Here is a 27,958-nt window from a genome sequence, read left to right as displayed (position 1 = left end):
CATTAGCGCTGTAGTGGTACAAATGTGGGACTTCATATAGATAACAGCATTCTAACAGAACACATGTGAACCTAATATACGCTCACCGCATTAAATTGGAGTTATAACAGTTCACATAGCCGTATTTCATTTCCACCATTTTGTTCTACATAACCTAAAATATTTACCAAATAAATCTCCAAAATTAATGCAGATTTATCACAAAATTCGCAGATAGAGCGATTGAGTTTTGGTTTCATGTTATAATTAATTACCGTAATATAATTATAATGCCAATACAATATCAAAAACTGAAAATTGTAGATTTCCTCTCAGCCAGTTTTAAATATTTTAAAATGAATATCGCGTTTTTACAGAGGCGCGTAAATATTTTAGCTGTAAATATGTATACATTTCACGATAAAGTTGCATTCCCAATGGCATTAACATTATTAAGTATTTAAAACCCGTGTTATTATTTGCATAAATGATTATCCGCCCGAGTTGTTTCCCTCTTGGCACTCACGTACAAATACCAAACTATTATTAAAATGTGGAAATAATTTAAGACACACGTGAACTTTAGGTAGCATTGGAGTACTTTTGTCGGACTTTATAACTTTGAAAGCTGTGCATTTAGCCACTTGTTACTCTTTATTGTCCTCACGTACGTTGTATGGTTCACACTGCGTCCCATATAGTGCCGTAAGTCAGCCTTAAGTACGATGTTACTACTTAAACTGCTATTATAATGCTATTATACTGCTAATGTACAGCCATAGTGAACTTAAAGCTGTCTAATTTGTGCCCAAACTGGTTCTATAAAAGCATTATAGCAAGCTATACAGCTCGTATACAGCTGACATACACAGCTTTTGGAGTACATGTGAACGACTATTGAACTCTTAAATGGAGTAAAATGTTACTTGGGGTGCGAGGGGTCATTGGACGAAATTCTAAGTGCTGTGCGTTCGGATTTTAACAACCGGGCGATGTGGAAATCATTGGGGAATGTCTATGTTGAGCCACGGTCACAGAACGTCGTCCACTGTTCTATGACCGTGACTGAATTGATGATGATGATAAGTAAATTGTTTTATTCTTTGCATCTGATATCATCATCGGTTAGTTCATCAGAAATGGTGATGGAGCTGGTTTGAGGCTCAATTTTTTTATAGTCTGAAGCGGTTCCTTAGAAAAAAAATTAATAAAAGAAAAGTAAAGAGTTAGAGGTAGCTTACCTTTCATGCTATCACCAGAGACAACCATCAGGTTGTATTTGCCGCCCGCCAAATCAAACGTGAATCCTTTGACTGTCGAAACCACATCCCTTGTGAACTTGCAGTACAGTTTCCCATTGATATTCGAGCTTTCCTTCAACTGGACAATATCTTGTGGGGAGTCTGATCTTCTGACGAATGGCTCTACTTTAGGATAAGTCCACGACGTGAAAAGACTGACTCTTCCGTTGTCGTTTCTGACGCATTCCATGGCGCTGTCGTCGCCCATTTTGCTGTCCATGCTTAGAGCAGCAGCTATGTATTTAGGGTTGTTAGTTCCCTGGATCTCGAAGGTGTAGATGTCACCAGCAACGAAGACGGCTACGATGGCATCGCAGTTGCCTCTAGCGATGCAGTTTTCAGGGATACCGTAGCACAGTTTGGTGTCTGCGCAGCCTTGGTAGATTTCGTCGCGGGTTTCGGTGGGCGGACTTGGCTGAAGGCAGAAAGAATGATTCTTAAACTTGAATAGGCTAGTTTCCTAAAAAAGTTTTTTTAGTCCGTCATGTTTAATATCAAAAAATATTGGACACATATTTTTATTTGTCAATCTAACAAATAATTACATAGTTATGGCACGGTAATAATATCATACAGTATTGTAACTTCATATAAACAGACGAAACGAGAACTTTCTTTCGAAATTCAAATCTCGGTATGCGCTCGGTATGCAAAAGTCGGGAGTGTCGCGAATGTGCCGAAAGGACGTCGGTGGCCAAGTGTTAAATTAAAATTGACAAAACTGATTGAATTTGACTGACCGTCATTTACGGTCAAATTGGTCAAAAACTAGTCAAATTGTCATTTTCAGTCAGTTTGATTTGAAATAAAAATTATATTGTATTAAACCAGCTTTTGCCCACGACTTCGCCCGTCCGAAATTAAAGTAACAGATCATTATGATTATTAAAGTTTCGAAATTATTTAAGTAGTTTTTACTAAATTAAATCTAATGGCTGGTTCACACGTCATGTCTGTGAACAGGCGCTGCCTTCGGGGACTGGTCAAGGAAAGATATACCTGACATAAAATATGTATGTATCAAAACGCAACAATTAACCTAGAAATTAGCACGGCACTAAATAAATACAAAACTGTATATTCAAAACTGCCACGCGGTCTCGTGCTAGATGGGCGTCTTAAAGGCCACCTTCTATCAACGGGAGCGCGTGGTAAGTTACTTGCTTCTGAATGTATTGTAACTTCCTACTTATATGTATATGTATATGTAACATAACTTCTGAACGGGCAACTTTGGGCGCGCGCTGATAGTGTAGGATTATAGTCAACAAGTCATAGAACAAGACTCAAGTAGTTTCAAAGCAAAATCTGTCAAGGCTTAGTCGAAATCGACCACTTTATGTTTCATTCCATACAACGAAAATGGAAAATATTTTTTTCCAGCCAAACTGTTGGTTTTAGAGAAAAACATTTAATGACATTTATTCATCAGAATAACGTAACCTATCGATAGGTATTTTTTTTAAACAGAAAATGTGAAAAAAACATTGCTGATTGTTCGCGCTGCTACATCAGCGCCACCACCGGCGACGCTAGCGCCCCCTATTGTAATCAAGCATGCTCCATAGAAAGAGGTCTATGGAGCCGAGAGAATTTTGGTCTATGCGACCACAGATTAGAGAGTATGTCTAAAGACAGATAGGAAACGGCCCTAGTATTGGTTGAACGATAAACAAACTGGTACCGAGCTAGATTGTCCAGTAGGTGGCCAAAGAGCATAAAAGAGTATAGGTGGCGCTGAATACAATATGGCGTCTGACGCCCACAGATTAAATATACCTGTCATACTTTTTTATGATCCGTTCCTTTTCATGTATTGCGGTTAAAAATAAAACTATTGAAGTATCAAATGAAACTTTATTGATGAAATATAACATGAAATATTTTGTTTACGAAAATCAATAAGCATTAAAACTATTTTATTTTAAAAGATTACAGTACATTGTTTTAGTTTTTACATAATGTAGGTACTCACGGCTTGACATTTGTATGTAACTCATACAAAATAAGTTGCGTTATGACTTATAGTAAAATAGTTTAATGTTCTCCATAAATTCACACGTTCACTCTCACTTTAGTTCTGTCGAATCCAATAGCCACTGTAAGCAGGCCTGACCTACACGTTTCTCACCACCTGTAAAATATATGAAATATTTGTAAATTTAGAGCAAAAAGATGCACATGTCACCGTAAGACTGTAATCTCCTACATTCTACACTAATATTATAGAGTACAGCCGATAAACAAGTGATCTGTCTTATCTACCATACCTACCTACTGTCTGTTTTGTTTCTAGATTTGCACTACTTTGTTAAATAAAATTAATTTACCTTGTCAAATGTGCACTTTTCAATCAATTACATGTACAGAATCTGGATTCCACCAATCTGTAATTAAATAATTAACTTTTAGGTCTTTCTATTTGATATCAATAAAGTTAGAATCATTTTGAGGGTGTTTTAAATTTTAAAGGTACTTACCAAATTTAATGTTCTTATCAACAGAAGTTGTTTTAATTGTTATCTGGGTAATTCATCCAATACAAATCTTCCTAATTTAATGCATTTAGGTCACAGCATAACCTGCAAATGAAATGAGTTCATCGTTTGAATCAAGCGTTCTTGGTCTGGTTTTATTGCTTAAATAGGTTTCTTCTAAAGTTATTTGAATAGGAAGTAAAGGTTATGTATCATTTTGTACCAAATAAATATTTTTTCTTTCTTTCTTTCAGCACCGGTGATTCCATAGCAAGCACTTTTATTGTAATTGCAGCTTAACACCTTATAAGTTCGAAGTTCGATATTGACCTGAAACAAATAGGTACTTAGATTCACTGTATAAAACACGTATCATTCACTGTGTCCTGCAATCTATGCCTGCAATGTACCTACGTGTATTGTATTTTGGGTCCAAACTCCAAAGTATGTTGTTACTCCATGAAACGATCCATATTTAGTTTCCATTGATTTAAATGGAGTTATGAATGATATTGTAATGAAGATTTAATCCTTTGTGTGGTTCAATACTTGATAAAACATGATGTTGCTGCAAGCTGCAATAACCTTTCTCGAGTCTTATTTTAGAGAAATTTCGTCTTAAACAAACATCAATCCAACAGGCAATCCATGCACATGTAGTTCTTATTAATTAATAATGAATATAATGATTGAGCAATAATTATTGATTTTAATTAGATAAAATTTGTAAAAAACACGTTTTTTCAATGAAAATTTTTGACGTTTATTTTTTTTTTAAATGTCACAGTTGTAGACTTGAGACGGAACTAAAGTGATTAAAGTGAAAATTACGACTTTGTATTAATATACTTTTAAATAATCATTTCATTTATAGAATGCAAATAGATTCAATAAAATAATTTATAAATAAAAGTTGAGTTGTAATTCGAAAATGTTTACTAACTTGATTCCAGACACGCAAAAGACCATTGTCGCATACAAAGGACAACTATAATAAAAGTCACTTCCTCTCGGAACTGTCAAAAAAATTCACTCTCTATGGAGCTGTCAAACTCTATGGCGTTTCCACCCCGTGACGACCGCCAACGAAAGCGTCGCTTCCATTTTTTTACCGCCAACGAGAAAGGCTTTATTTTCTGTAATGTACCTATAATATTGTTTTAAACCGAAGTAAACCCCAATGTTCACCGAAGAATGGCTTATTATTGAAAAGGCCCCTATTTTCAAGATCCTACGATACTACAAACTATAACCTAAGCTCCAACATGTTATTTGGCGACCGTGACAGGACGAACACGAAGAAAACTGCTGAAAAACGATGATTCCGACGAAGAACCGATGCTAAACCCAAATCCAGGCCTCCATCCAAGATTCCAAGCACCTATATAACCTATTGCACGATTGTAATGCGCATGGAGTGTCGTAAAGTGTTTCATCCAAAGTTTTCATGTTAACTCGCTAAGTATATTTTCAAATTCTCCAAGCAACAGGTGGGTTCTTTTCTTGTCGCTCTTCACTGTCTTCCTGTTTGTGCCTTCGCTATTAGCTTTTGCACGCATTAAACACCACACGCCGAACTGTTTCAGTCTAATCGGGCCTACAACGTGGGGGTGCCTATCACGCGTGCTAACCTCTGAGCTGCCGATCTCCGCTTCTGCTGCGGGCGGCGTCAGGGCAGTTGTAAAGCTTCGGGGCAACGGGCTGAGGCTGCGACGCGCACGAGTTGCGCAAAGGACCGCTATACAAGTTTGACCTGCACATTTTATTTGCTTATTTCATTGTTTGTGCGCCAATATGTCTGAGAGTGATGACTATAACGAGAGTTCCGCCAAATTGGACCTCACTAAATTGTATAGGCAACGTAGTTCTATCAAAGGCCGTCTAACTTCAATTAAAAACTACTTGCAAACTATTAAATTGATCAACCCGAGCGACCTTAAAGGTGCAAAACTTAAGGAGCTCACTATTCGGTTAGAAAAATGTCAAGAACTATTTTCATCCTTCGATAATTTGCAAACACAAATAGAAAACAATTCTGACAATTTAGATATTCAATTACAAGAGAGAGAATCAATAGAAAGTGACATGTACTCTGCTTTGTCTAGCTTCCAAGAAATAATTGAGTCTGCTACTCCAAATTCCAATTCAAAGTTTTGTGATGCATGTAGTGTTTCCAACGGCAGTCACTCACAACAATTCAATAATATCAAGTTGCCAACTATAAAATTGCCTACATTTGATGGAAATTACCTAAAATGGCTAGAGTTTCATGACACTTTTGATTCATTAATTAATTCCAATGATTCTATTCCGGCAATAAACAAATTTCATTATCTCAGATCATCACTAGAGGGAAGTGCTCTTGTTGTTATAAAGTCTATTGAATTTACATCCAAAAATTACCTTGTTGCTTGGGAATTGTTATGCGAGAGATACAACAACAAAAATATTTTGATTAATAATCACCTAAAGTCATTGTTTTCAATTGAGCTAATTAACAAAGAGTCTTATAAGGCATTACGCTATTTAATTGATAATGTCACTAAAAACTTGAGATCTCTAAATACTTTGGGTCTGCCCACCGATAGTTGGGATGCCTTGATAATATATTTAGTATCTTCTAAATTAGATACTTCTACCAATTGTAAGTGGGAAGAGCATAAGAGTACCTTACCAAGCTTGCCCACACTAGATAATTTCTTTCAATTTTTGCGAAATAGGGCTGCTATTTTAGAAACTACCTCTATAAATAAGGTAGAGAAGCCCGTCTATCAATCTAAAAGTTTTCAAAAGTCTAACAATAATACAACCAAGTCTTTTTCAGTGTCATTGGAAGACAATAGTGATGCAATTGCCACATCCTATACCCCTACATGTGTCATTTGTAGTCAATCTCATCCAACTCACCGATGTCCAACTTTCAAAAAGTTGTCTGTTGAAGACAGACTCAATGAAGTTACTCGACTAAAGTTATGTAATACTTGCCTTCGTAAGGGCCATATTTCTTCTCAGTGTAGACTGAAAGGATCATGTCGTATGTGCAAGTCTAGGCACAATACTTTGTTACATTTTGACAAACCCAATATTAAGGAAGCCGATAACATTACTGTTCCTTCCTTGCCTATATCTCTCTCAGCTGTTTCAGTTGGCCAAGTCCTCCTATGTACTGCTATGGTTGAGATTGAATCCAATAACAAATTGTACCAAGCGCGTGCTCTGCTAGACACGGGCAGCCAATCGTCTTTTGTGACTGATGCATTTATACAAAAATTAAGTTTGCTTACCGAGGACATCAACTCGATGAGTGTGTCTGGGATCAACAATGTCGCGTTTTCTATAACAGAACGTTGTAAGTTAACTCTAAAATCCAAAGTTAGTTCATTCAAGAAGCAGGTGCAGTGCTTAGTTGTGCCTGAGATAACTGGACTATTACCATCTATGAATGTCAATATTGAGCATCTTAACTTGCCTACCGATCTTGAGCTTGCAGATCCTCTATTTTACTGTCCCTCCACTGTCGATATACTTTTGGGGGCAGACGTTTTCTGGGATATTGTAGGTTCAAAGCGAATTAAGTTAGGATCCAACAAACCTATTTTACAACAATCCCACTTAGGGTGGCTAATTTCTGGGCCTATAAGTAATACCCAGCCTAATAAAGACTAATTTCTGGGCCTACAAGTACTACCCAGTCTAATATAAACCATTTTCTGGGCCTAAGTACTACCCAGCCTAATATAAACTAATTTCTGGGCCTATGTAAACCCAGCCTATAAATGTAAACTATTTTCTGGGCCTATTTAAATACCCAGCCTAATTTATACTAATTTCTGGGCCTATTAGTCATACCCAGCTTATTCTACTATCAAATTGTAATGTTCATTGTTATTTTAGTAAGGAAATACATGATTCACTAAAGTTATTTTGGGAAATTGATGAATTTCACCCCGATAAGTTAAAGTTAAAAGTTACCTAATTTTAAACAAAGACAAGATATTTTAGGGGTAAGTTAGTCTCCTAAACTAGATTAATTGCATTTCAATTGATATCGATTCAAATTTGCTAATTACTAAACTATTTTAAGATTTTTCTATTTTATGCATGATATGTAAAATCTTTGACCCACTGGGACTATTATCTGCATGCACTATTAAAGCCAAAATTATACTATAAAAGCTTTGGAGCCTAAAATTGGACTGGGATGATCCAGTGCCGCCTAACTTATCCAAAGATTGGTCTATAATTGCCAACAATCTAAATAAACTATCTTCATTATACATACCTCGCCATGTTGTTTGTAATGAACCCATATCAATTGAGTTGCATTGTTTTGTGGACGCATCACAGGATGCCTATGGCACCTGTATCTATCTGCGCTCAATTGACAAAGATAACAATGTTTCAGTCAAGTTATTATGCGCCAAGGCTCGAGTCGCGCCTATCAAACCTACAACTATTCCGCGACTGGAGCTCTGTGGTGGCCTCTTGGGAGCTCGCCTATGTTCTAAATTGATAAAATCTCTAAAATTGGATTTTAAACAAGTAGTATTTTGGACTGACTCTACAATTTTATTAAGTTGGATCAAAACACCTAAAAAATTACTAAAAGCCTTTGTTTCTAACAGAATTCAAGAAATTAACGAGCTCACAAGCGGTCACACTTGGCGACACGTTCCTACGGATCTCAATCCGGCTGATTTGGCCTCTCGAGGAGTCGAACCCCAAGACCTAGAACCCACTAGTATATGGTGGTCAGGGCCTCCTTACCTAGCACATGATTATGTAGAGTGGCCACAGCAACTTATTAATTTTTCTGTTGAAGTTCCTGAATTGAAAGTTCATGTAAATATTGAAAAACCTACATTTATTGATTTTGACAAATATTCGTCCTATAGTAAATTAAAAAGAATATTTGCCTATGTATTGCGATTTGCCAACAATGTTAATAAAAACAAAGCTAAGATTACGGGCTCACTACAAGTTGAAGAGTTGAATAAATCTCAAACATTGTTAATTAAATTCTGTCAATTTGAATCTTTTCATACAGAAATTAATGCTATTTCAAAGAGCCAACCATTGCATCATAAGTCTAAACTTTTACCTCTAAATCCATTCCTCGACGCAGATGGCGTCCTACGAGTAGGAGGAAGGCTAAAATTATCTAATCACGAGTTCGATAAAAAACATCCTATAATTTTAGATAAACATCGATTAACTAGATTGATTTTAATTGATGAACATTTACGTCTTTTTCACGCAGGGCCTCAGCTCCTGCTAGCTTCCATCAGGGACACCTTCTGGCCCCTGGGTGGCAGGGCGCTTGCTCGCAGCGTCACGAAGGCCTGCGTCACTTGCATCCGTTGGCGCGGCAAGACTATGCAGCCCCTTATGGGCCACTTGCCGGTCAACCGCACTAATGTGTCATTCTCATTTTATTATTGTGGCGCCGATTTTGCCGGGCCATTTCAAATATCCAGTCGTAAAGGACGTGGCAATCGCATCACCAAATGTTATCTATGTATATTTGTATGTCTTACAACCAAGGCTGTCCACCTTGAGGTGGTCAGTGACCTAAGTACTGAAGCTTTTATTTTATGTCTTCGACGTTTTGTATCTCGCCGCGGCAAACCCCATACGATCCATTGCGACAACGGCACTAACTTCGTTGGGGCAAACAATGAACTAAGTAGAATGTTGCGGTCAAGTCGTCAGCCCGTATGCAATTTTACTAGTAGCGAAGGCATAACCATGAAGTTTATACCGGCATACTCCCCCAATTTCGGCGGTTTATGGGAGGCCGGCGTTAAATCGTCAAAATTTCATTTATAACGGGTCGCGGGCAATAGTTCGTTAACATTTGAAGAACTTACTACGCTCTTCGCGCAAATAGAGTCAATCCTCAATTCCCGCCCCCTGTCACCTCTATCTTCCGATCCTCTTGACCTGACTCCTATCACTCCTGGCCACTTCCTCATCGGTCGTCCACTCATGTCGGTGCCATCTCATCCGCTTGAAGAACTGAAGTCTACCATTCGCTACCACATCATAGAGAGACTCCGGCAGCAATTTTGGGACAGATGGAGGACGGAGTACCTATCAGAGCTCCAGGTCCGAGCGAAGTGGAGGACAATGCAGCATCAAGCCAAGGAAGGCGACCTGGTCCTACTCAAGGAAGACCACGCCCCACCTATGAAATGGCGCCTAGGACGGATTGTCAAACTCTACCCCCGGACCCGACAATATTACCAGAGTTGTGGATGTCAACACGGTCAAAGGAATTGTCCGCCGTGCTCTCAACAAGCTCGTCGCATTGCCGCCTTCGAATGAAGTTGAAACCCAGTCACCTGCTTTCAACGGGCCCCAGTATGTTCGCGCTGCTACATCAGCGCCACCACCGGCGACGCTAGCGCCCCCTATTGTAATCAAGCATGCTCCATAGAAAGAGGTCTATGGAGCCGAGAGAATTTTGGTCTATGCGACGACCGCCAACGAAAGCGTCGCTTCCATTTTTTTACCGCCAACGAGAAAGGCTTTATTTTCTGTAATGTACCTATAATATTGTTTTAAACCGAAGTAAACCCCAATGTTCACCGAAGAATGGCTTATTATTGAAAAGGCCCCTATTTTCAAGATCCTACGATACTACAAACTATAACCTAAGCTCCAACACTGATTTTATTACTTTTAATTTTATTAAAATGTGTTTTTATCAGTAATTTAATTTTAATTTACATTATTAGCGTATAGAATCTTTATATTTTCGTTAAATCTTTTAAGTAATTCCAAAAAAAAGTCACTTTTACCAACTTTTTTTTAATTTTTCAGAACCTCATAACTTGTGAACGGGCGACTTTGGGCGCGCGCTGATAGTGTAGGATTATAGTCAACAAGCCATAGAACAAGGCTCAAGTAGTTTCAAAGCAAGATCTGTCAAGGCTTAGTCAAAATCGACCACTTTATGTTTAATTCCATACAACGAAAATGGAAAATATTTTTTTCCAGCCAAACTATTGGTTTTAGAGAAAAAACTTGTGCAGCATTTATTCATCAGAATAACGTAACCTATCGATAGGTATTTTTTTCAAATAGAAATTGTGAAAAAAATCGCTATGTCCATGAATCGCAATTTCGATCCATAGTGCGGCAGACAGTGGTGACTGAGTTTGTTGCGGCGCTTTTTCTCAGCACTTGCCAAATGTTTGTCTCGAAGCGCTGGTAGGACAAAAAAAGAATGAGACATGTATAGGCTCCTTAAGAGCATTTGACGATTAGCAAGTACTAATTTAATTAGTCTAAACAAATAAAGAAAATTTTGATTTTGATTTTTGATTTTACTAATCACAAAACAACACACATTTTTAAACTATTCCATTCACAAAGTATTTTGTTTGTCTAACTAAATAAAAAATACAATAAAAAAACTAGATAGAAATTCTAAGTAGGCAGATGTAATTAAACTGGTTACTGTAGGTGGGCAGCCCTATCGCATGTTGTCATACTGTGACGTACCGCGCGACTGTTGACATTTATTTCAAAAATATGGCCGAGTTGGAATACTGTATAGATAGTATTACCGTGGTTATGGTGCTTTGAAGTTCCGCACGACGTCACAACATGCGGCACTTTTATGCAAGCATTGACGTCACGGGCCTCTTCTTATGAACTTTGGCGCGCTTTATCTCTTTAAATTTTCATTAGTTTGAAAAAGTGAAAAATAAGTGTAGAGTATTTTTTGATAAGTTAACTGACGGACTAATTAAAACTCTTGCTTTTTGACCCAGGAAACATCCCTATTATTACTGTTATAAGATTATAAACTTTGAGAAACCCAAGTTTAAACACGACATTAATCTTCTTTTAGCAAGAACTAAGTACTAAGGTAAGTAAGATACTTAGCATCCTACATTTATTATAGCCGGCGATTTAGTTTTGACTTGAAGTTTAAATACTAGGTTTCTCATAAACTTTAATATCCCAATATCATAGGAATGATGCAGGCATCTATGCGATCTAAGATAAATAAATTATAAATAGTTTATTTGTACAAAGTTATCTTAACACATTAATTAACAAACTTCGTGTTTAAACAAACTGGTTGTTCCTTCACCTTCAAAATAGGAAAACCTGAGCTTTGAAGGGTCAGTGGTTCGGCCCATCGGCACTCATTGATTGATATGGATAAGTATGCATGCAATGTTGTTTGTAGATAATGCAGGCTTGTCTATAGCTAAGGCCTCTTTCCTAAGGCTTGTTTGTCAACTTACCCTGCTCTCCATGATCACGGGTGGCGCGGCTTGAGTAGTCGGCTGGAAGGTAGGTGCTGGTGACGTGGTGGTGATCACAGTGTTACGGTTCACCACCTCCACCACTTTGGATTCCACGTTCTTCCAGAACGTTGCGTAGCTTTGAGCTACTGTTGCTCTGGAAAGTGTTATTAGTTCTTTTAATAAGTTCTTGCTGATCTGATTTCGAGTGCTGTGAGAATATTTCACTACAGTAGATGCAAGAAGTGTAGGTACCTACTTTGCGTATAGGTACCATTATAGGTAGAAAAACGTTTCGGACCTCTTTAAAAACACTAAATTCCTCCGAAACACTAATTCTTACTTTTAAGGGTAAGCTTACACATGTAAATGTCTAACCAGATTGGCGACAAATTACACAAAAACATGCATTCTGTCTGGGGATTCTATCTAAATTGCGATTCGAGTACTTCGACCATTGCTGGCCGGTTGCAATTAGAGAAAGGCCAACTCGCTAACTACATTCCCTTTAAGAAACCACGTACCTACTTACCTAACTATAGGTAGGTACCTAAAGTGTGTTTAAGAGTTCGATTTGGGCCTTACAACCTGGTCGAGTTAACTGCGCACCTAGTGGCCGTGACGTCACATCGACGCTCTGATACGAACGGGGCGTACGCGGGGAGATGTCGAGGGAGAATCGCATTCCAGCAAGGTGCGCAGTGAACTTGACAGGGTTGTATAACCAAGAGAATGTGATGTGTTGTTTGAGAGTCCATAAAAACAATTGTCGTCATTTTGGGCTGATTGCAATTTTATCTCCTACCTGAATTCCACTCCTCCCAAGAAGTCAGAGGGAGCCTCCCACTGAAACGTGAGGGCTGCCTTATCCGAGGGATTGGAGTGAGTGGCCGTGTCATTACCGAAGGTGCACGTGGTAAGGCGGGTGTTGACTGGGTCGGACAGGCTGGTGAACTTGCCTACTATCACGTCGGGGTCCTGGAAAAGAAAAAGCAACTTTATTCATATAGGTTGAGGAGTGAAGCTAGTTTGCGTCTTCGGCTTTATTGTCACTTTCCATCAGGTGAGATGCAGGCCAAGAGCTTCTCCGTTGTGTTTAATAAAAGGTAAATTACAGACCTTGTCTTTCACTGGTTCAAAGGATGCAAGCTTAGCACCTTTTGCTGTCTACGAAAGATCACTGATTGACTGACTCACTCCTCACGAAATCTCAGAAACTATAAGTTCTAGGAGTCTCAGATTTTGCATGGGGGTTCAAATCAAATCAAATCAAAAATATTTTCAAATCAAAAATATTTATTCAGTTTAGACCACAAGTGGCACTTATGAACGTCAATAGAAAATAATAAAAAAAGAAAAGGTAGCCCTTATGGGGCACTTTACATGTCTCCTTATCTTTTGGGCCCTACCAGTTGGTTCCTTTTACAACGTAGTTGTTACAACGTTCACAAAGATGGGATTTTCCAAAATTCAACCCCGAAGGCTGTAAAACGGGGTCCACACGTACGAAACACACGTCGCGGGCGGTCCCTTGTTGTAAATAAAGGTTGTCATAAATTAGGTGCTTGGCTAGTTGTAATTTCGTTAACTGTTAAAATATAATCGGCTGAAAGGTAAAAAAAGGACTCATAATTTTAATTTGGATACTCATACTTTTTAACTTTCTACTTTATCGTTACTTTATTTCTCTAAAGGTTCTGCTGTAGTAGAATTATTGAGAATCGCATTCGCAGCTATTAGCAATATTTAGTATTTGCCGTCATGCTTGTTTAAAGATGTGTTTGTTTCCACCCGAACGATCCATTCGAATGGTAATTGGTGATTTTACACACGCAGTGCTCAAAGAAAGCGAGACTGATGCAGACTACAAATAACTGTTAATAAATATTTGTTTTGATTTTACGCTTCTGCACCGTTTTTTTTTTCTAATGTTAGGGGACTAGTGCCCGTTTTCACTTAAAAATTAGAGATTCATGGTGAAAACGGGCATGGGACTTCCAAGTGATGCACCATCAGCAATGCAAAATAAATAGTTTTGGTGACAGGCTGATGAGGCTGACTAGTAGGTATTAGGATTTGAACCCAAAGGTTCCAGTTCCATTCACAGAGGGGGCAAAATGTACCGCTGGGTTTCGATGGACTTAGGTTGATGAGGGTAAATCTCGCTTCCATCTTCGGTCTGATCATCACTTTCCATCAGAAGAGATCAAGGCCAAGAGATTCCTCGTTATGAATTTAAAAAAATGTCTACTAAGAATCCCGCAAAAATTATAAAAGCAAAAGACTTGACTCTTACACCCTTATTCACAAACATTACTATGAAGTCTCACAGTGCGCGTGGACGCACAGGGTGACACACGAACCAATCACAGAGCTCTATTCAGCGCTGTGCGTTAGATTTTCTGCTTTACTTAAGCAAGCATCGTTTGTGAACACGGGCGTTAGTTTTTGCAACGTATCCTTGAACAACTTGTATTAAGAACTTACCTGTATAGACCTGGCCTGTAGTATAAACCCTCCAATAGGCGTTGGCGCACCAGCAGGGCTGCCAACCGTGACATTCAAGGAGTCCCCTTGCCGGACCTGCGACGATGACGTCACGATGACATACGGAGGGGGTGTCGACTGCGCCTGGATGGACGCGTGTCGGGGCATCTGGTCATTGCACGCCTGGAAATTGAAATTAGACTTTATTATTTAACCTCATCATCATCATCATCAACAGCCCTTTACAGTCCACAGCTGGACTATGAGCCTCCTCTACTATAGTGGAGGGTTTTGCCATAATCCCCACGCTTGGCAGGTGGGTAGAGGAGATCGCAGTTTAAAAGATTCATGTTTTTCAGAGAGCGCTGCTGCCCGTTCTCTGTTTGATATGCAGTCCCTAAGTCGCCTCTTACGACACCCGCGGGAAGAGTAGGGGTTGGTGACAAATGTATTATACTCTGCCGTCACCACAAGTTATTATTAGCCTGTCACGGGATTATTCCCACCTCTCGTTCCCACCGCAACTCCTGTGTAGCCAGAATCTACAGCTTGACCAGCAATAAAAACACCATCAGTGAAGGCCAAGTTTTTCCCGGGGGAAAATTTAAACTGTAATTGGACCTGCGAGGAAATTAATCAGAAGAACATAGGAGTTTGAAGTTATGGTTCGACTTCCCTCCAGTGGAAAGCGAATGACAGGTGACAAAACAAAGGTTTAAGTAACTTTAATGAAAAGACATAGTACCTACACCACGGACAGTATTTAACCCGTTAGTACAAAAATAAAACGGCTTTTTATTCGTTTCGGACAAAGGCCTCCCCTAAGGATTTCCGCAACAACGCGGCGGGTCCTGCGCTGTTTGACTCCAGGTGCTTCCTGCGATCTTAATCAAATCGTCAAAAGTCGAAACGAAAAGCACTAACGTCTACTTGAAATCGCTTCGTTTCAACGTTATTTCCTATGTTACAATCATAGTCAAATAGTTCGTGACACTCAAAGTGGTCAAAAAGTTAATGGCACATCTTTATTCCAATTGTAACAAAGACGTGTTGCAAACTTTTTGACTACTTTTGGTGTCACTAACTACACTCGACGTCAAATAAATCGCACCTCCCGCGACAAGCACTTTCAAACGACATGCATCCCCACTTCCCACCAATATTGGCACCATTTAAAAGCCTAGTTCTAAACTTCATTTCATTAAAGGAAAGGTTTTTACCCCAAAAATGAGTCTTTAGAAGGATCCAGAGTCACTTCATCAAAAAATAGGTAGTTACGTTTAAGCTAACTTTTATGGCTATAAAATTGTTAAGTTGGGATTAATCGCCATCCATCTGTTAAAGAGGACACGTGAGATCATTATTTGGTTTTAAAACCATTAACATTGGTTTAATTGATCCCAGAGGTGAGCTCAAAGTGAGGTCTCTTTTCAAGTCACATTTATGGTATATTTGTCAATCATTTATTAAGAAATTAAATGTGTTTTTCTTTAAGAATATTTATTGGGTTTTCAAATAACACCAATATTGATGGGACACCATTCACACCATGATTGTGTCAGAAGAAAATCTTTAAAGTTCGCGTCGCGGAAGGTGCGATTTATTTGATGTTGAGTGTATAAGGCTGACTGTACTTACCTAATTAAGTACTTAGCTCTGTGAAGCGATTTCTGTGTAAAACTGACACGAAAACTACAAAACAACGCATACCTACTTACATTTTGACCTGGTATTTTGATCAAAACATGTTTGTTTTTAAACAATTTTACTTTGCTTACAAACATGTGTATTAAAACTACTGCCTTTGACAACTTTATTGAGGAAAAAAGATTCTAAAATGATGCCAAATGGATATCGGATGCAAATTATAAGAACAAGATACAGAATACAATAGGTAAAATATTTACATTACCTCAAGAAGGAAAACCTGATGTTATTGTTAATTAATTATGCAAAGGGTAAAATCGTTGTAAACTAAGATAATTAATATTGTTCTACTGTAAAGGCGCTGATTGGTATGGATACTAATTTTATAAGATAGGATAAAAAATATATTATTTATTTGTCATCGAGCTGTTACTCATACAAAGTGAAAGGTATGATATTTATGTAGATAGACGGGTAACAAGCTAAGCACTTGTTGTAAATTATTCTAAGAGTATCTATGTAGTTTGGCTATGTGCGATCAAAATAATTGAAAATATGGTCCGAAGTATTCAACAGTCGTAGCTAGAACTATTTTTAAAGTAAGTTCTGACTTCTCCGGGAGAACTCCGAGCCTATATTCATGGATTCGGAACGGACGTTTATAGGGAAACAGCAATAAAAGGAGTGACTTGCAACATAAAAGTTTAATCTGAGGGCTTAGTGTGAGTTTAACATCAAAATAATATGTCGTCCCTACTCCCTAGGGACGCTGTACAATTCGTCATACATTTAGGGTGGGTTGCACCATCTTTGTTTAACTTTGACAAACGTCTAAAATCTGTCAAACTCCATACAAAAAACACCGGTTATCGTCATAGTTACGGTCAAAGTTAGGTGGTGCAACTCACCCTTAATGTCACTTTTTTACGCAGTCGACATCGAATGCGTTTGACTTAAACGGGGGGTCTAGACAAAGTGCAAATTATAATCGCAAACCAGTCGAAAAGTGGTCGAAAAGCCTCTTTTTTGTATGGAGTTTTGACGGATTCGATTTTCGATTCGATCAAAAAGTGCTTTGTCTAGGGGGGTGCTTAAACTCACACTACGCCCCCTGAAGTGCCAGCACTCCTTGTTTTAAGTTTAATAAAGTAAAATTATAGCTTACCCCAGCGGGAGCTCCTGAGCTATACTGCTCGGATGACCTGATGAGAACCAGTAGAGTCAGGAGTATCGTACTTCTTTTCCTGGGCAGCATGGTTGTGTGACCTGCAAAGATGCGAAACGTTATGTTAGTCCAATGTTTTTTAGCCCGACGGATTAGCAAGCTAAAGTGGAAATGGGCAGGGCACATAGTACGCAGAACTGACGGCCGATGGGGCAGCAAGGTTCTGGAGTGGAGGCCACGTACCGGAAAACGCAACGTGGGACGTCCACCCACAAGGTGGACCGACCTGATAAAGGTAGCAGGAAGGCGCTGGATGCAGGCCGCTACCAACCGTGCGATGTGGAAGTCATTGGGGGAGGCCTAGGTTCAGCAGTGGACGTCCTGTGGCTGAAATGATGATGATGATGAATGTTTTTTATTCCGTAGAGGGTGCTCTACATGTACGGAAACATAAATCTACTACTTATACTTATAGGTAGGTAAGTCGGCAGAGAGGTATACTAAAGATTTTTTTCACGATGATCATTATTGATTGTAAATCTGATGAATAAATGAGCTTCAAGCTCCAAGGGCCATCCAACTTGCAAGAATTATGGTAAAATTAATATTTTATGTGGTAAATTAATTATAAGTGGAATGCTTAGGGGAAGGGGGGGCATAGTGGAGTACTTAACTTCAATCGAAAAAATAAAAAGAACCAGATAAGTTACGAAGACTAGTTTTAATCGAAATGATACTACAAGTATTGTATTATAGATAACTCTAAAAAAAATTTACGAATTATTCACTATTTTGGCACAAAATAACTTTTTTTTATAGTCTATAATTTTCCGCTTTGCCCTTATCACAAGGGTAAAGTGGAATTGCACTTTGGGCAAAGTGAAAAAGGCACTTATTAAGCGTTTATCTACTATATTTGAGCATTTTGCTAATGAGGTCAATTAAATGAAATAACATAAACAACTTATTTGGTAATTAGGAACTGTTTTAGGCCATAAAAAACCTTGTCCCTTACTACTGCAAGATCATATATTTTTTGCTCCAGTTTTTTTGAAAAATACTGGACGAAACCTATCAATCTTCTTCGATGCATCACCAGATTTCAAATGACAATGAAGAGTTCCAATTAGGATACCATATTTTTTGATGCCGAACTAATCGTAGTAAGACTCGCTTCCTCCATCGCTCTTCTCATTTTATCTTCTGTCCATGAGCCTTGGTTCGTTTTACTTTTGTAATAATTATGAACCATCTGAAAAAAACAAATTAAATATTTCCTTGTGGGAATAATTCCACTTTGCCCCCTTGTAATTTTTTCCACTTTGCCTTTTAGATAATAATTACAGATTTCAATTGATAACTAAGAAAGTATTAAAATTTGTTTAATCTACAAAATGTCAAAGGAATCTTTGATAAACAGATATTAGATTTAAATAATAAAAATACCATCACTACTCACTTTTCACAATAATATCCAGTCTCCAGAATCCTTGAATTTCGTAAGAAACTCACTCGATCTACATCGCGCAGTCATGTAGCCTGCTCGGTGGCGCTAGCCGGACTGATTTTGGTCAATGACCTTGGTCGGCCCTGTGCTTGGCTTACGTGAAGCACGAGTGCCGTTGGGTGAAAGAGTGTTGGTAAAATCAAATTTTTCGCTTTGCCCACCCCTTCCACTATGCCCCCCTCTCCCCTATTGTAAAAGAAAAATAACTGTAGAAACTTCAAAATCTTGTAGATAAGGCTCATTACGTGATTTTGAAGTCGGTTTTCCTTGTAGAGAAGAATTTGGATTAAATTGGTCATTTAACAGGTTTAACAGTTTAGTTAACCATTCGGCTAAACCAGTTTCTATTCAAACCAAAATAAGGTACGGAATAACGGATTCCCCAATTAGTACCTACAAACCTACCCCAATTGATTATAAACTTTAGGCCTTAGATTATAAGTTCGAAATAAATTAAGTTCGATGTGCCGTCGACTGTACATTCTTGGCGGGTTTTTCCCATAGTGGCATAGTTGTTGTTGTAAAAAAGTGATAATATCTACCGATAGCCAACACGCAAAAGCCATGACCGATCGTCAAGTAAACTGCTGGGTAAGCAAGCTGATATTGGTAAAAAGTTTATAATTATACTCAATTAACAACGACATAGCAAGTGTTACTGCACCTACAGCTACTACAATCATCATCATCATCATCATTTCAGCCATAGGACGTCCACTGCTGAACATAGGCCTCCCCCAATGCTTTCCACGTTGATCGATTGATTGCTACTACAATAGTCACTCTTATTCCACATTGTGTCGATACCAATATTATTATTTGTGTGCTTTATTCAGTTGCGATGAGCCTTGAAAAACACATAGAGATCTTAATCCAAAATTGAACCGGAAAATGTATTTTAATAGTCACCTACTATAGCTAAAATGAATGAAAAATGATAAGAACATATCAATTGTTTTTTTCGCTAAAATATTTACCCAAATTATATTTTTTATATTAAGAGACACACATAGTCATAAAATTACATTTCTCAATCAGACGTTTTTTCCACTAAATTTCATAAGCAATAAAATGGGGCCTATGTTTGACCCTTGTGGGAGTTATTATCCAATGTTTACTATTTTCGCCATAACCATTAATCTGAGTCAGCATACGTATTATGTACAGGATATGGAGACAAGCGCTAAGAATTTTACATTTCCGACAACTGACCTTAATTTTGTCGTTGATTGATAGTGTCGAAAGCCTTTGAGGGGTCGGTAAGGTCGAAATTTACATAACTGTAGGGGGTGTCCCCGTAAATGTAACTGAAGGATAATGGGGCTCATTATATTCCCGAAAGTTACGAGTTTTAAGAATGTTCTTTATATTTCTGAACGTTTGGATAAAATAACTCCCAAAAATCACTGTACCAAATAAAAGTTATTTTCAGTAACTTTCGTGCATTAAGCATTTTCATAACTATTGACCATGTCGCTTGACATAGAATTATCAATTTACAATCACAGCTTTTAATCAATTTCAAAAGTTTGGGATCTGTTCTCAAGTATAGTACCTACTCCTTCTTCACGCTTTGATCTTTTATTCAAGGACACCTTGTATACCACCTGTTTTCATACCCATAAAATGTTACCATAACATTGATAAATTAACCTCTGCCATAACTTTAGATAATGACAGAGATATGTCGCAAAAACGTGTTAGAATAAGACAGATAGAGCTATTAAGCTGTACGGAAGTAAGGTCAACGAGTGAAGGGACTATGGCGGTGTGACTCAACAAGGAATGTATTGTTGGTATTGTAAGATTTATCGGTAGACTATATCCGCGTTTACATTCAATTAATACAGAGAAAGATAAGTATTTCACGGAATTAAGCACTAAATTGCAAATCAATTAATGCAGAGAAAGATAGCTGGTATTTCATGGAATTAAGGCACTAAATTGCAAATTGGTTTTCAGTTCAGTTGCTGATTAACCTTGCCGGAATTTCTTATCGGCACTTAGCAAATGAATTCCATGTAGGTAAGAGACGCTTTTTTTTAATAAGGCTTTCACAATCTTTAGCCATTTCTGAAAAATAAAGGTAAGAAACCAGCTCAATGTCCATGTTAGAGCCCCTTATTCGAAAAAGTTTCACAATATTTAGCAAATTCTGAAAAATAAGCGATGAACAAATATGTTTTTATGTAAGTACTCAGTAGCTATATCCTTACAGGGTGAATATACATAATTACTATGCATGTTTCGTATGCTGCTATTATGAAAATTAATGATAAATAAGTAACTAAGTGCGCCTTTATTAATAAAAGTTTCAAAATATTTAGCCAGTTCTGAAATATTCAGCAAAGAAGGAACAGTTCAAGGTACGATTTTTTACCTCATTTCTAAAAGGATTAATACAATATTTACAGCTGGGAAAACCCCAAGTTTAGTTTAATTATGCATTATTAAGCTAGTTTATGCATTATTATAATAACTATACTAAACGGATATAGTGTGCCAATGTCATTAACGTTTCCTAAAACAGCCCAATGCCAAAGCTTAAGGAAGTGTGCGGTTTGTGAAACTGTATTTTATAGTGTTACTTTGTGACAAGTTTTTTGGCGTGTTTTCGATAAAGTATCTAGTTATTTGTCAGTGGATATAATTTATATTATGATACGTCAATTATGTCACTACTATCCGTTTGCGATAAGTTTGCCGCTGGCGATATGACGTCACTCGAAGGAATGCGTCTACATTAACTTTAGCAAACTAAATTGGAAATATTTTTTATTTATTAATATTGTGTTATAAAAATTGTGTATTTGCGTCAAAAATCAGTGAAAATCACTAAAGGCATTGCACCGAAAACTTGGCTAAATAATACACTTTGCGGCATCGCCTGAAATGGTGAAAAATGAAAAATGAAAGTGACAAGAAAAACAATAAATTCATTCGTTTCAGCCAAATGACGTCCACTGCTGGACAAAATAATGGACCATAAGGATTTTTAATTTTTATTAAAATTGTTTGACGTTATCTAAATCTCTCTTTCAAACCCTGCAGATACTGTTTCTGAATCAAAGAAAATAGTAGTTATGTACCTACTTATTATGTAGTTAATCACATCACATTTAGTAACTAGTCAATGCAATCATCCTAACGACAAAATAATTGTTTGGCTTTGTTAACCATCGTCTCGTTTGTTTACACATTATACACTATACACATTAATGAACCTATGTATAACGCTGTAAACTTGATTATAACAACATTCTCACAGATATAAGGGGTTTCCCGTGTCTTTGCTCATGCATTATCTGTCAAACTAGCGCTACAACTTTGAGTTTTTTTAATGTTTTCTGGCATTGAACTTTTAAAAAAAAATAGTTCTGTAAAAACTATTAAGTACTATTAGAGGCCGGTCGATCTATTCTCATAAATAAAACACTGGATACTCAACTTTCACATTATATTGCCTTATTTTAGATACAATTCATCACTTAGCACAAAAGCTCGCGGAGTCGTCTCCGCGCGTCGCGTCCCTCTATTCTGACGTTTGATCCTAGTGTGACATTGACGTATTGTCAATGTCACTATGACAGCAACTCATTGGCCACAACTATATCGTTATTTTAACGTTTTAGATTTTTCATAATTAACAGTACTTTAGGTATTTTTTAATATATTTTTAATTCAGTTTTAATTTTATATTTTTAGTGACTGAGTTTAGAGTTTCTACTTTTCAGCACTATTCCGAAGCATTCCATTCCTCCTGTTCTTCTGATTAATTTCGCTGCGGGTCCGATGACAGTTTAACTTTCCTTCGGGACAAACTTGACCTTCATTGGTTGTGCGTTTATTGGCGGTCAAGCTGTAGATCCTGGCTACACAGGAGTTGCAGCGGTGGGAATGAGAGGTGGCAATAGTCCCATGTAACTGTACACAGCCTTTTGGGAAACTGTGTTGGTCTATGTAAGTTTAATACGAATGGTAAATTAAACCTGACCATGCTAACCACAACGCAAGGTTGACAACCGGTTCGAAGCCTTCACATATCCGTGTAGATCATGAATAACCAACAATGTGTTAACTGATAGGTCAATCAGAATGAGGTTACCTAAAATGGAGCATGGCACGAGAGACATAAATGTATGTAACATTAAAAAAACTGTATTAAATTGTGTATGTTAAAGAAGAAAGAAAAAAATATTTATTTGGTAAGTACTAAAAAAATAGAATGTACAAAATATTAACATAAAGAGCAATAATAATAAAATTCTTGTACCAAATTGGTCTCTGCTCAGTATGAGTAGCAAATTATTTAGGTCTTTTTATCGTCAAAATTAAAATTTTTTCATCAATCTTCATGAATTTACCATTTCAGTTATTCAATATTTAGCTAGGTACTTTGTAACAAATATGTGATTTCAAACTTTTTATTCTTAATCTAAACACAGCATTTTATGAAACTCTGATTTGAAAATGCTGAAAAAACCTTTATGTACTGAAACCTGAAACATAATTTTCGTCAAGTTTCCCATACCTATAAAACTAAGCTTCAAAACTATAATTGACATGAAATGAATGAATGAAATGAATGATTATTCATAGTATTAGGTACCAGTATTGTTATCTGTGATAGTATCTTGTAAAATTACTATCAAGTGTGTTAGATATTACGAAACAACGTAACTATCTAACAAATTTCGATATCATAGATCTTCAGTTGAGTTTTGAAGATATCAGCTACTTTATCAATCAATATGTCAAGAACGTTCAATAAACTATATTTAATTATTATTTATGGAATGAAGTAGTTATTTATAACTCATCATGTTAAAAACTAAACGCAGGTTAAGGTTAATTGCAATTATTAACTAAAAATAACGTTATTACTAAGTATCTAATTGTAGTTATTAAGTGTTAATGAGTGAGAGTTGGCAATGGATGTAAGTTATTTATTTAAAAGAGATGAATCAATGTTTTTGTGAAAATGATGTACAGAATCATTTTAGTTTTTATAATTAAGTAAGTTGATAAATGTGAAAATTCCAGCAGCTTTCTCTCGCGATTTGCTTAATATTAATTGATTGTCAGTATTTCTTAAACATCCTATAGTTTAGATTTTGTGGACTTGTTTGTGCTAGTGTAACCTTGTACAAGTAGGTATTCTTTGGTAGTACAGAGGCGCACGGATTTGTTTTTACACGTGGGTCATAGGTAAGTACAGCTGAAAGATCACTTTCTTTGAAAATGACAGTTTTTTTTTGTTTTTTTTTTTATCCACAAGAGGAAGCTCTTGGCTTGTATCTCACCTGATGGTAAGTGATGATCAGGCCGAAGGTGGGAGCGAGCTTCTTATAATTAACCTGCTTGTAAATAAATTTCAACCAATTTCAGACTAAAACTTAATAATATACCTAGGTACCGTTCATTGAACCATTTCAACGATTAAGTTTTCGTGTTAAGTTTCTATAACGATTTCTATTAACTAGGACGGGCTAAGGAAACCTCCTTGGAATGTAAATTATTAAGCGTTGTTATGTGGGTCGACACGAATGTGCCCTTTCTTGAAGTAGGCGTTGACGAAACACGCTATTTAGTAGCCTTTAACCGCGGGTTTAGTGAGGCCAAACTGCTACTCATCTTACTTTAACTTTGACAAACGTCAAAAACCTCTCAAACTCCATGCTAAAAACACCGGTTATAAGTTACGGTTAAAGTTAGGTGGTGCAAGTCATCCTTAGTTTTTCCCATACGTTCTGACAGTTGACAAAGTGAAACGTAAAAAAAATTTACGACGTGATTGCCTCACTTTAGATGAAGTGCTTTTATGAAGACTAACGGGACTATTCCCACTTCTCGTTCCCATCGCTGCAACTCCTGTGTAGCCAGGATCTACAGCTTGACCGCCAATAAAAGCTCAACCAGTGAAGTTCAGTTTGTCCCGTAGGACGCACATTTTTCAACCAGGAAACGGATTGTAACCGTATCAACTCGAGGCGATCAGTATTCTTTGTATGAAACACCATACTGCAACGCACACCTTATCCGCACCGTAACGTAAACGCCTCGCCTCACGGTTGACAGCGCGCGAAAGGTGATGACAGCTCGCGGAAGGCGATACGGTGTTGATCCCTTTCCGAGTTAATAAGTCTGTGATAAATACCTCCTAAACAGTACATAAACACGTCCCAGTTAAGAAAATTTGATATTTTCATATCTTTTTTCTGAAGTGGCAATGGGCAGGGCACATAACTAGTACGCAGAACTGACGGCCGATGGGGCAGAAAGGTTCTGGAATGGAGGCCGCGTACCGGAAAACGCAGCGTGGGACGTCCACCTACAAGGTGGACCGACGACATCGTAAAGGTAGCTGGGAAGCGCTGGACGCAGGCCGCTACCAATCGATCGACATGGAAAGCATTGGGGGAGGCCTATGTTCAGCAGTGGACGTCCTATGGCTGAAATGATGATGATGATGATGATGATATCTTTTATTAGTTAGTATGTACTAGGCCCCTTTCAGTGTACCTACGTTCCAAATACATCTTGCCTTATGTGGTATAGACTTCGAAAAAAAAATAGGTATTATGTTTTCTGATGCTAAATAGAAGTAACTAAGAAACTGGCTTAGTCGCCTGTATCAGCTTGTTTAATTACAGGAAATTAGCATTACTAATTTCCTGGTGACAAATCAATCAAATCATGTTACAGAAAAGTAAACAATGTAGTATCTTTTGTAATAGCATTAAGTGCTAATTTCCAACAAAAATTTAGACTGTAGGGTAGGTAGGTACCTAGTTTTCATAAGGATTTCCTTAAACTCTGGTTTGAATAAATGGATATGCAGTTATTTCTACAAAATTGTGGTTAAGTTAATACTTGATTACTCGGTTTCCTTTTATGATCCGAATTTACCACAAATCTGATGGAAATTTAGCATTATTAATTAATACAGCCGTATTTTTAAACAAAGAAATTATTTGTGAAACGCGATTACAATATCACGCTCCATTTGGCGTGGCAATTATTAAATGTTACAATGAAACAGTGCGACGAACTTCACACGATCAATGCATTCTCCATGGTAACCTTATATTATTGCATGTGAAATGCTTCTGAATGGAACGGTGTGACTTCAATATGGATTACCTTACTCATATCATCATTATCATCATTTCAGTTCAGCCACAGGGCGTCTACTGCTAAACATAGGCTTCCCCCAATGGTTTCCGGTTGGTAGCGGCCTACATCCAGTGCCTTTCTGCTACTTTTATGAGGACTAACTCATTCATTGGTATCTTCATCATCATTTCAGTTGTATCTTCTTTTCTTTCCGTTTAATCATCTGGACGAAAGTCTGTAGAGGGAAAAAATCAGGAGGAAAAAAAGCAGGAGATCATACTTTATGGTAATCCCATATAATCTCCTGAAAGACAGGGAAGTAGGATCTACTTGTGGTCGTCGGTCCGTCGAGAAGGAGGGTCCTTTACTTAAAAGTAGGTACTATATTTGCGAAATAGTGGTACCTATCAATAAACCATGGGTCCATTTATTTTTTGATTGTAAAAGTTAATTCATTGACTGTAAAGTAATCACCTATGGCACTTAAAATCTTTGCCTAAGTTTAAGACTTATAGTGTGCTGATAGTGCCTTGATGGTGCAGTGTAAAAAGATTTTTCAGTATTTTTCCCAACGAGTAACGGTGACCAGTGTGTATTTTCTCTTGTTTTACATAACTCTACGAGTATAAACGTGTTAGTACCTACCTACATTCCTATGACTGTTTATTTTATGCCATTCCATTAATTACCGTTTGCTATAGGAATCACATCACCTATTGAGCTTGAAAAATTGTTGCATTTCCTCAACGTACAATAACAAATCTAGTCACTAACGTGTTTTGATTCATATTTGCAAAACCGGTGACGTGTTGTTGTTACTAAAGGCATAAAGGTATGAGTATGTTAATTTCCTTGTTTTTCTATGCTCAGAGACCTATTATTGATACAAATATTATATTAGTAGCACTCTCAGCCTCAAAAAATAACTCAATTAGCTATGTGCTGTGCCTATTTAATTATCTTTTGTAATTTTATGTTCGAATAATCACATCGCATTGCCATCACGTTGAAGTCGCGCTCAAGTCGCGCTAAAGTCATATCGGAATTGTGCCACAACTTTTTGTGGCGCTTTTGTTTTCGCAAATATGATGCTGGAGTCCTTTTATTTAAGGCGTTATAAAACTGAAAATAATTTTGCTAAATCTTACTAATTTAGTCAACATAATGTTATGCTTAGTTCAGAAGGTCCTTATCGCAGTCTCTAAAATCTAATAAGATCAGAAATTCTACTTCGATCAATTATTGTAGTGCCAAGATCGCTAATTGTGTCAAAGTAGGTCAAGACTAAGTATCAACTCTTATGCCTGCGCCTTCATAGCGTGACTGCGTCTTAGTTCCACGACATAAACTTTACGAGAGAATAAAACAAAAACAAGCCGTTTAACCATAACAAATTATAGTAAAAGGCATGTCTTACTTAGATGCGGCTGAGCATTCGAAAAAGAGAAATGGGTTTTTAACTCTACATTTTTTACATGATGTTTCGGCTGTATTACCTATTGCAGCTTTGGTCATAAGCAGTCATAAGGTAAGCATTTAGCTACTACTTGAACTAAATAATTGAAAAATAAAGTAGAAATAACTTCAGGGAGATGTCTCATCATTATCAGATAATTTGTTACTATAATTTTCCTAGGAAAATGGAGGATTTGGCCTAACACTCTCATTTGGCCAAATCGTATTGTTGGGAATGGGGAGGCCTGAATCAGATGTTCGTTGTCTCAAGAGACACTTTCCTGTTACATAGGTAAATAGAAAAAATGTTTTAAAACTGTCAATTCTGTAAGCTAGGACACTTCTTTAAAAGTTTTGGACATCATTTGTCGCTAAAAGCAGCCTTAAGACACCATCAAAGCATCTCAGTGAGACCGACCACAAAACCAACACAAGTGCGCCACTCTCCCACGCCATTGTTTCACGGTGAATCATTCTTCAAAGGTCAGATGCCGAATATTACCTCGTAACGCTGGTCCAAAGTCATAACTACTTAATGAGTTCATTTAAATATTGACTTA

General features: G+C 37.4%; 1 protein-coding gene and 1 long non-coding RNA gene across 2 annotated transcripts in view; both read right to left on the bottom strand.

Moving 5' to 3' along the window:
• Positions 1 to 27,958, bottom strand: part of LOC135083464 (putative ferric-chelate reductase 1 homolog) — a 53,966-nt gene that overhangs the window by 10,781 nt on the left and 15,227 nt on the right. Inside the window, exons 2-6 of the mRNA XM_063978204.1 lie at positions 17,321 to 17,421; positions 14,509 to 14,691; positions 12,827 to 12,999; positions 12,022 to 12,178; positions 1,221 to 1,695 (exon numbers count right to left, since the gene is read on the bottom strand). Of these exons, the coding sequence (XP_063834274.1) occupies positions 1,221 to 1,695; positions 12,022 to 12,178; positions 12,827 to 12,999; positions 14,509 to 14,691; positions 17,321 to 17,410 (1,078 nt within the window). The 5' untranslated portion in view covers positions 17,411 to 17,421. The remainder of the gene's footprint in view (positions 1 to 1,220; positions 1,696 to 12,021; positions 12,179 to 12,826; positions 13,000 to 14,508; positions 14,692 to 17,320; positions 17,422 to 27,958) is intronic.
• On the bottom strand, positions 3,124 to 4,478 carry LOC135083470 (uncharacterized). Its single transcript, XR_010259615.1, has 4 exons — positions 3,981 to 4,478; positions 3,761 to 3,862; positions 3,611 to 3,667; positions 3,124 to 3,414 (listed from the first exon to the last, which is right to left on the bottom strand). It is a non-coding gene; the product is annotated as an uncharacterized LOC135083470 (long non-coding RNA).

Source organism: Ostrinia nubilalis, chromosome 23, assembly GCF_963855985.1.
Source record: "Ostrinia nubilalis chromosome 23, ilOstNubi1.1, whole genome shotgun sequence".
Taxonomy (NCBI): domain Eukaryota; kingdom Metazoa; phylum Arthropoda; class Insecta; order Lepidoptera; family Crambidae; genus Ostrinia; species Ostrinia nubilalis.
The sequence above is the reverse complement of the archived record's forward strand: the minus strand, read 5'-3'. Positions and strand labels throughout refer to the sequence as shown.